Below are 11,253 nucleotides of genomic sequence, written 5' to 3'. Positions count from 1 at the left end.
TATGAGATCAATATTACCTTGATCCCCAAACCAGGCAAAGACCCCATTAAAAAGGAGAATTACAGACCAATTTCCCTGATGAATATGGACGCCAAAATTCTCAACAAGATCATAGTTAATAGGATCCAACAGTACATTAAAAGGATTATCCATCATGACTAAGTGGGATTCATCCCTGAGATGCAATGGTAGGTCAACATTCGCAAATCGATCAGTGTGATAGATCATATCAACAAGAAAAGAGTCAAGGACCATATGATCCTTTCAATTGATGCAGAAAAAGCATTTGACAAAATACAACATCCTTTCCTGATTAAAACCCTTCAGAGTGTAGGGATAGAGGGTACATTCCTCAATTTTGTAAAAACCATCTATGAAAAGCCTACACCAAATATCATTCTCAATCGGGAAAAGCTGATAGCCTTTCCCTTAAGATCAGGAACTCGACAAGGATGCCCACTCTCGCCATTATTATTCAACATAGTACTAGAAGTCCTTGCAACAGCAATCAGAAAACAAAAAGGGATAAAAGGTGTCCAAATCAGCAAAGAAGAATTCAGACAGTCTCTCTTCGCAGATGACATGATACTCTATACAGAAAACCCAAAAGACTCCACTCCCAACTACTAGAACTCATAGAACAATTCAGTAATGTGGCGGGATACAAAATCAATGCTCAGAAATTAGTTGCAAATCTATACATGAACAATGAGACTGAAGAAAGAGAAATTAGCGAATCCATTCCATTTATAATAGCACCAAAAATCATATGTTATCTTGGTATTAGCCAGAGACATAAAGGATCTGTATTCTAGAAATTACAAATCACTCTTGAAAGACATTGAAGAAGACACAAAAAGATAGAAAAATATTACATGCTCATGGATCGGAAGAATAAACATAGTTAAAATGACTATGCTACCCAGAGCAATCTACACTTTCAATGCCATCTCGATCAGAATACCAATGACATTTTTCAAAGAACTGGAACAAACAGCCCTTAAATTTGTGTGCAATCAGAAAAGGCCCCGAATCGCCAAGGAATTGTTGAAAAGGAAAAACAAAACTGGGGGCATCACAATGCCGGATTTCGATCTGTACCACAAAACTGTGATCACAAAGACAGCATGGTGCTGGCACAAAAACAGACACATAGACCAATGGAACAGAATATAGAACCCAGAAATGGACCCTTGGCTCTTTGGGCAACAAATCTTTGATAAAGCAGGAAAAAAAATCCACCGGAAAAAAGACAGTCTGTTCAGTAAATGGTGCTGGGAAAATTGAACAGCTACATGAAAAGAATGAAACTTGACCACTTACTCACACCATACACAAAGATAAAGTACACATTGTTGAAAGTCGTTGATGTGAGACAGGAATCCATCAAAATCCTAGAGGAGAACACAGGCTGAAACCTCTTTGATATCGGCCACAGGAACTTTTACATGACACATCTCCAAAGGCAAGAGAAACAAAAGAAAAAATGAACTTGTGGTACTTCATCATGATAAAAAGCTTCTGCACAATCAAAGAAACAGTCAGCAAAACTAAGAGGCAGCCCACGGAATGGGAGAATATATTTGGAAATGACACTACAGATAAAAGACTGGTATCCAAGATCTACAAAGAACTTCTCAAAATCAACACACAGGAAACAAATAATCAAATCAGTAAATGGGTAGAAGATATGAGCAGACACTTTTCCAATGAAGACATACAAATGGCTAACAGACACATGGAAAATGTTCAAAATCATTAGCCATCACAGAAATTCAAATCAAAACCGCATTGAGATACCATCTTACACCAGTTAGAATGGCAAAATGGGACAAGGCAGGAAACAACAAATGTTGGAGAGGATGTGGAGAAAGGGGATCCCTTTTACACTGTTGGTGGGAATGCAAGTTGGTACAGCCACTTTGGGAAAAAGTGTGGAGATCCTTAAAAAGTTGAAAATAGAGCTACCCTAAGATCCAGCCATTGCACTACTGGGTATTTACCCCAAAGATACAGATGTAGTGAAGAGAAGGGCCATATGCACTCCAATGTTCATAGCAGCATTGTCCACAATAGCTAAATCGTGGAAGGAACCAAGATGCCCTTCAACAGATGGCTGGATTAAGAAATGTGGTCCATATATACAATGGAATTATACTCAACCATCAGAAAGTATGATTACACAACATTTGTGGCAACATGGACGGGACTGGAGGAGATTATGCTAAGTGAAATAAGTCAAGCCGAGAAAGACAATTATTATATGGTTTCACTCATTTATGGAATATAAGAAATAGGAAGATCGGTAGGAGAAGGAAGGGTAGAATGAAGGGGATGTAAACAGAAGGGGGAATGAACCATGAGAGACTGTAGACTCTGGGAAACAAACTAGGGCTTCAGAGGGCAGGGGGTGGGAGATTGGGATAGGCCAGTGATGCGTATTAAGGAGGGCACATATTGCATGGTGCATTAGGTGTTATATGAAAGTAATGAATCATGGAACATTGCATCAAGAACTGGGGATGTACCATATGGTGACTAATATAACAAAATAAAAATTATTTAAAAAATTTTTAAAAATTAAAAAAATAAAATCCCTAAAAGAAAAATAATTGAACAGATGAAACTATTTAAGATACAGGATATATTTAGTATTTAAATGAATTCTTGAACCCTTAAAAAATAAACCAGATTGAAATAGCACCACAAAATGAATATCTTAATAAACTGCCCTTCAATACATGAAAACAAAGAAAAAAAAATCAAACAGTTGTAAATATCTATGCACTCATCATGTGCGCAACCAACTACACATGCCAGCTGTTAACCAAATGAATCATATTGATAATAATACATTAATAGTAGGAGACCTTAACACTACACTCTCAGCAATGGACAGATCATCTAAGCAGAAAATCAACCAAGAAACAAGAGCTTTGAAGGACACAGTGACCCAGATGGATTTCATAGAAATATACAGAACATTTCACCCTAAAACAACAGATCCTCATTCTTTGCAAATGTACACAGAACTTTCTCCAGAATAGAACACATACTAGGTCACAAATCAGGTCTCAATCAATACCAAAGATTGAGATTATTCCCTGCATATTCTCAGACCACAATGCTTCGAAACTGGAACTCAATCACAAGAAAAAGTGTGAAAGGAATTCAAACACATGGAAGTTAAAGAGCATCCTGCTAAATAATGATTATGTTAATCGGGAAATTAAGGGAGAACTTAACCAATTCATGGAAATTAATGAGAATGAAACATATCCACCCCAAACCTATAGGATATGCAAAGGAAGTCCTAAGGGTGAAATACATAGCCATCCAAGCCTGGCAAAAAATAGAAAAATCTCAAATGCACAAGCTAACCTTACACCTAAAGGAACTGGAGAAAGAACAACAAATAAAATGTAAAAGAAGCAGGAGAAGAGAAATGATAAAGATTAGAGATGAGATCAATGAAATAGAAATCAGAAGTAGTAGAATCAATCAGTGAAACTAGAAGCTGGTGCATTGAAAGAATTAATAAGATAGATAAACCTCTGGCCAGACTTGTTCAAAAGAAAAGAGAAAGGACCCAAATTAATAAAATCATAAGTGAAAGGAGAGAGATCATGACTAACACCAAGGAAATAGAAACAGTTATTAGAAAATATTACCAGCAACTATATGCAAACAAATTAAGCAACCTGGAGGAAATGGATGCCTTCCTGGAAACTTATAAACTACCAAGACTGAAATAGGAAGAAATAGACAATCTGAATATACCAATAACCAGTAATGAAACTGAAGTAATAAAAAAACAACAAAGACAAGAGTCCAGGGCCAGATGGCTTCCCACGGGAATTCTACCAAAAATGTAAAGAATAAATAATACCTATTCTCCTGAAACTATTTCAAAAAATAGAAGGAAAACTTCCAAACTCATTTTATGAGACCAGCATTACCTTGATGCAAAAAAACAAAAAAACAAAAACAAACAAACAAACATCAAAAAAGAGCATTACAGACCAATATCCCTCATGAACATGGTTGCAAAGATACTCAAGAAGATCCTAGCAAATAGGATCCAACAGAACATTAAAAGGATTATCCATCACGACAAGGTGGGATTTATTCCTCGAATGCAAGTGTGGTTTGACATTTTTAAATCAATCAACATGATAGAACACATTAATAAAAGACAAGACAAGAACAATATAATCTTTCAATTGTTTCAGAGAAAGCATTTGGCTAAATACTACTCCTTTCCTGATTAAAATTATTCAATGTATAGGGATAGAGGGAACATACCTAAATAACATAAATCCATGTATGAAAGTCCACAATAAACATGATTCTCAATGGGGAAAAATTGAGAAAATGTCCCTTAAAGTCAGGAGCACGACAGAGATGTCCACTCTCATCATTATTTTTCAACATAGTACCAGAAGTCCTATCCTCAACAATCAGCAATAACAACAAAAAATAAAAGGCATTCAAATTGGCAAAGAAGAAGTCAAACTCTTTGTATTCACAGATGACATGACACTTTATGTGGAAAACTCAAAAGGCTCCACCCCCAAGTTATTAGAACACATATAGAAATTCACCAAAGTGGCAGGACAAAAAATCAATACACAGAAATCAGTTGCATTTCAATACACTAACAATGTAACTGAAAAAAGGGAAATTAAGGAATTGAATCCATTTAAAATACCACCCAATACCATAAGATACCTAGGAATAAACCTAACCAAAGAGATAAAGGACCTAGAAACTACAAAACACTTATGAAAGAGATTGAGGAAGACACAAAGAGATGGAAAAACATTCCATGCTCATGGATTGGAAGAATAAATGTTGTGAAACTGTCTATGCTGCCCAAAGCAATCTACACCTTCAATGCAATCCCTATCAAAATACCACTGGCATTTTTCAAGGAGCTTAAACAAACAATCTGAAAATATGTATGGAATCAGAAAAGGCCTCAAATCGCCAGGGAAACCTTGAAAAAGGAAACCAAAGCTGGGGGCATCATGGTGCCTTACTTCCAGCTATATTACAAAACTGTGATCATCAAGACAGCATGGTATTGGCACAAAAAATAGACACACAGACCAAGGGAACAGAACAGAGACTCCAGAAATAGATCCTAAAATCTGTGGTCAACTAATACTTAACAAAGCTGGAAAGAATATCCAGTGGAAAGAAAGACAGTCTCTTCAATAAATGGTGTTGGGAAAATTGGACAGCCACATTCAGAAGAATGAAACTGGACCATTCTCTTACACCATACACAAAGATAAACTCTAAATGGATGAAAGATCTCAAGGTAAGACAGGAATCCTTCGACATTGGTCACAGCAACTTCTTTCAAGACACATCTCTGGCAGAATTGGAAAGAAAAGCGAAAATGAACTTTTGGGACTTCATCAAGATGAAAACCTTCTGCACAGCAAAGGAAACAATCAACAAAAGTTGGAGGCAGCCCACAGATTAGGAGAAGGTATTTGTGAATGACATTTCAGAGAAAGGGAAGGTATCTAAGATCTATAAAGAACTTCTCAAACTCAACACCCAAAAAAGAAATAATCCAGTCAAGAAATGGGCTGAAGACATGTACAGACACTTCTCCAAAGAAAACATACAAATGGCTAACAGGCACATGATAAAATCACGATCCATCAGGGAAATATAAATCAAAACCACAATGAGATACCACATCACACCAGTTAGAATGGCAAAAATTACAAGTCAGGAAATGGTAAATGTTGGCAAGGATATGGAGAAAGGGGAACCCTCTTACACTGCTGGTGGGAATGCAAGCTGGTACAGTGACTCTGCAAAATAGTATGGATGTTCCTCAAGACATTAAAAATGGAGCTACCCTATGACCCAGTAACTTCACTACTATGTATTTACCCCAAAGATACTGATGTAGTGAAAAGAAGGGGCAGATGCACTCCATGTTCATAGAACAATGTCCACAATAACCATACTGTGGATGGAGCCAAGATGTCCTGAAACAGATGAATGGATAAAGAATATGGGGTTCATATACAGAACAGGGTTTTATTCAGCCATCAGAAAGGGTGAATACCCTTCATTTGCATCAACATGGATGGAACTGAAGGGGATTATGCTAAGTGAAATAAGTCAAGCAGAAAAGACAATTATCATTTGGTTTCATTTGTATGTGGAACATAAGAAACAGTATGGAGGACCATGGGGAAAGGGAGGAAAAACAGAATGGAAAGATTGCAGAGAGGATGACAAACTATCAGAGACTCGAGACTCAGGGAAATTAACCGAGAGTTACAGAAGTGAGGGGTTGGGGGGATGGGGTAACTGGATGATGGGTATTAAAGAAGACACTTATTGTGATGAGTGCTTAGAGATATACGCAATTAATGAATCATTGAACACTTCATCAGAAACTAATGATATACTATATGTTGGCTAACTGAACATTATAAAACAAATTCAATAATGTTTTTAAAGATTTTATTTATTTACTTGACAAATAGAGGGATAGTGAGAGAGGGACCACAAGCAGTGGGAGTGGGAGTGGGAGAGGGAGAGGGAGAGGGAGAGGGAGAAGCAGGCTCCCTGATGAAGAGGGAGCCTGATGTTGGGCTCGATCCCAGGACCCTGGAATCATGACCTGAGCTGAAGGCAGACACTTAATGACTGAGCCACCCAGGTGCCCCAAATTCAATAAATTTTATGTATCTATTTTGTAAAAGAAATATAGTTATTTTCAGTTCATAGAATAGTCTCATATTTTATTTTTGAGAAATTTCCAATTTTTTATTAAACCTATACTAATTACTATCCCAACATTGTCCAAAATTTCTTTTTCTTTTTCTATCTCTTTTTATCTAATGCACCGTATTTTGAGTAAAATTAACAGTACTGTATTTTTAACTTGAAAATTAAGGAAGTAATTCTTTTATATTCCTACTATGACCAAAAAAAATAGTAACTATGTGATGTGATGAAGGTGGTACCTAAATCTGTTAGTGGATTTATCACAATATAAGTTTGAAATCAACATGTTGCACACCTTAAACTTATACAATGCTTTTTATAATTATGTCTCCATAAATCATTAAAAAGCCAAGTATAATTACATTTTAGCAGAGGATGAGGAAATCCTGTGTGTCATTGTATATTTTAAACAAATTAGTATATGAATGTTCACACCAAAAAGAATCTAAACAGCACCATACTTTGACAAAGTAAATAAAGTACCAAATTGTGTGCACCCATACTGCAAGATGCTTTCACAGTAGAAAAAGGAAATAATAAAGCTCTCAGTTTAAAATAACATTTTCATACAAAAAATGATCAACCTTATGAAAGAAGGCACAGCCTACCATAAAAATCATTCATTCCTGTGAAAGAGGAAAGAAAGAACTATTACCACAATAAGTGCAAAAATAATTATATCTTTAGAAAAATAGACCAACTATACCAGTGAGAAAATATTTAAAGGAATTCTGTTCAGTTGTATTCAATCTGAACTGGTATATTTTAGACACCTAATGAGGTTTATTATTTTTTCATAATGAATCAAGCTCTATTTGCTATTCTTTGTATATTTATGCTTTTTCTTTTTCATTAATGACATAAGTTCTGTATGCAAGTGTATTTATTTCATTTGATGCATGCTATTTCATTTAAGAATGTGGTTTTGTTTAATTTTTATGCAATTATTTATACATAAGTTTGAATTTACTTTTTAAAGAGCATGATCATACATATATTAGCACTTTATTTTAGAATTAGATTATTTCTTGCCCAACATTATCACTTAATATTTGGAATTCTATCCAAATCACCATCTATTCATATTATAACTGATTCATGTAGTTCCTAATTTGAAGCAATCACCTTTGAATTGGTTTGGTTAATTCCATGTATATCTCTCCTAATTGTTGCCTAGACTGTCCACAGATATATTCTTTTTTTTTAATGTTTTTTTATTACATTATGTTAGTCACCATACAGTACATCCCTGGTTTCTGACGCAAGGTTCGATGATTCATTAGTTGTGTATAACACCCAGTGCACCATGCAATATGTGCTCTCCTTACTACCCATCACCAGTCTATCCACAGATATATTCTATACCATCCCTTTACAGAAAATTTGTCACAGCTTCTCATTTATATATTCTATGGCTTTGATGGTCCTTCTAGACTGACTGACATTTGTATTCTTGTATACACAGGACTAATAGTGAAACCCTGGAATGTGTATACTCTCTCTTCTCTTCCTTATTAAAAACATAAAAAATGTTTTTTATACATTTGATCTTTATATAAAGGGGAAGATTATTTTATAAAGAGTATATCTGATTCTGATACACAATACACGTTGACATCATTATAACTAAGTTGTATAATCAATCTTTTTATGTGGATGAACTTTATAAATGGTATTTTTAACAGTGTTTAACATCATATTAAAAACAAACATGTCACCACTACTATGTGACAAATGTGAGGCTAGGAAAATTACAACTGATTTTGAGCACACTTCCTGACAATTCTTCAGCACACACATGCCTATTCTCTCTTCACTGTTTTTTAGGACATATACTTGTTTCTGAGCTCTAAGCAAGTGAGGGGCTGAATAACCATCCCAGATTTTTTTGTCTGATATACAGATCAAGTGAAAGCTTCATATATTAGCAAAGCACTTTTTTCTTAAATAGAACATGATCAAAAGACATCAACAAAGATTTTGTTGATCCAGAGCTGCTGGCCTTCTCTGCGTTAAGTTCTGCCATCAGGAAACCTATTTCAAAGGAATCTTCATACTCAGTATATGGGTGATCCCCTCACCACTATGTGTCCGGTACTTGGAGAAAGGATTATCCCAGGAATAGGATGGATGAGTGAGTGGATAGCATTTGTATATCCAAGACGCTCCAGTGACTTTCAGACCCAACAGCCATATAAATGTACAACCTATGGAACAGCACCAATAATAAAATGTGTATCTGTTAAATTTACAACAAATTCTATAAGCCAAATAATTTGAAATTATGTGTATTTGTATTTGAAAGTGTATTATTTGTGATTATCAAATTACTTTTATAAACCAAAAATATTATACACATCAGTAGATATCAGATTCATTGGTATTATGAATATATATTTGGAGTCATTTTTCACCAAAAAAATTTCCAAGGGCCACCTTCACGTCCCTGTTTCTCAGGCTGTAAATGACAGGATTCAGGCTGGGAGGTAACAGAGAATATAACACAGACATGAAGAGGTTCAGTGATGATGGCGATTTTGAGTTTAACCCTAAATATGCAATAAATCCAGAAGAGAAGAACAAGGTTACCACAGTTAGATGGGGCATGCAGGTGGAGAAGGTTTTAAACCTGCCTTGTGAAGAAGGAATTCTCAGGACAGTGGACACAATATAAACATATGAAGCAACCATGAAAGTAAAACATACAAAAACAAAACAACAACTAACAATAATAAACACATATTCTAGAATTTGCTCCCCAGGACAAGCCAGTGTGAGCAATGATGGAATGTCACAGAAAAACTGATGCACTATGTTGGAACCACAGAAATGGATAGAAAATGTGCCTGCAACATGAATGGATCCATAGACACCCCCACTGAACCATGATGCTGTCACCATCTGCACACAGGAACCCCTATTCATGATGGCCTCATAGTGCAGAGGACAGCAGATGGCAGCATAACGGTCATAGGACATCACCAGAAGGAGGGCAAACTCTGTGCCGGCAAAGACAAGAACAAGGAAAACCTGTGAGGCACATCCCATGAAGGAGATGGAATGGCTGTTGGTCAGAGTGTTCATGACGGATTTGGGAACAGTGACAGAGATGTAACAGATATCAATCAAAGACAGATTTTTGAGGAAGAAGTACATGGGGGATTGGAGACGCTGGTCAATGGTGGTGAGGGTGATAATGAGGAGGTTTCCCATCAGTGCCGCCAGGTAAATCAGGGAGAAGAGGGCAGCATAGAGCCTCTGTAGCACCTGATCATTGGGGAATCCCATGAGCAAGAATCCTGTTATTAGGGTCACATTCATTAATCTCTCAGGCATGACGATTTTTTTTGAAACATAAGCAAACTTTTCTTGAATCTTCAGAATCTGTCTCTTTTTGTTGGTTCTGTTAATCACTAATTTTGAAGTTATTCCTGGGGTAGAGCATATCTTGCAAACTATAATTTCTTCAATGCATGGAGAAAACAATTACATTGTTAGTCATTAAAGCAGATTAGAATAATTTTTCATGTGTTAGCCTAAAATCTATGCATAAAATAGGCAAGTACTACCTCACATATCCATAAATGAGGGATTTTTTAACTTTGCTGGGATAGGTTAAAAAGTAGCAGGGAAATTTGAATTAAATTGGTAATTTGTTTACACATTCTTGGAAAATTGTTTTAGTTCAATGTGAACTGTGATATTAGTATACTTGAAGACTCAGTATGGATAACTAAGAGATGATTTCTCCCTCTACTTCTCTCTACCCTATTATAGCATAGGTAAATGGGGAGTGAAAAGATGGGTAGAACTAAAAATTATCTTTGTATTTTTTTCTGTGATAATGATAAAGACTAAGATAATAAATTACATCTTCCATGAATGAATGGTACAATAGAATCACTAATGTCTATACAAAGGCTTTAGGAAAGTACTGTGTGAGCTTTTATTTAAGTCAATAAAATCCTAGAAATATCTATGCATTATTATGATTTATATATTTTTCTTCAGTAATAATAGTAATAATAATACCCCCTGTGTAACTAATAAACAAAATTAAAATGCAATGCTCTCTTATTTTCCTAAGGAAAGTGGAATGCAAACAGGTGAAATAAATTTACATACTTAGACATAGCAAGAGACCTGGAATGACACTGGGAAACTTACAGTAGATGCATAGAGGTTTGGAAGAAATTCACTTACCTAATACAAACCATGTTTCCCTGATTATAGGAGTCAATTATTTAGATACCATGGAAGTTTAAGGTAAATGAACTTGATAAAGGCCACTTTCTCACATAGGAAGAAAAGTTGAAAGCTGGATCTATCGTGCAACAGGATAAAAATTCCTGTTTAAACATTGCTATTGTTCTGGTTTCCAGTGTGTTGCTAAAAGACAGACTTCTCTCAACTGGCAAGCATAGGTTCAAAGGGTACTTATATGAGTCTTGCATTTTTGTGCTTGTTTATAATTGACTAATTAGAATG

General features: G+C 35.6%; 1 protein-coding gene across 1 annotated transcript; it reads right to left on the bottom strand.

The window, feature by feature from the left end:
* Positions 1–9,168: 9,168 nt before the first annotated feature.
* LOC103680578 (olfactory receptor 14A16-like) lies at positions 9,169–10,105 on the bottom strand. Its single transcript, XM_008710079.2, has one exon. It carries the CDS (start codon positions 10,099–10,101, stop codon positions 9,169–9,171), a length of 933 nt encoding a protein of 310 aa, XP_008708301.2. The 5' UTR covers positions 10,102–10,105.
* Positions 10,106–11,253: the final 1,148 nt, after the last annotated feature.

The sequence above is a fragment of the Ursus maritimus genome, unplaced genomic scaffold (genome assembly GCF_017311325.1).
Source record: "Ursus maritimus isolate PB19 unplaced genomic scaffold, ASM1731132v1 scaffold_5, whole genome shotgun sequence".
Lineage (NCBI taxonomy): Eukaryota > Metazoa > Chordata > Mammalia > Carnivora > Ursidae > Ursus > Ursus maritimus.
Note: the sequence above shows the minus strand (reverse complement) of the source record. Positions and strands in the feature narration are given on the sequence as shown.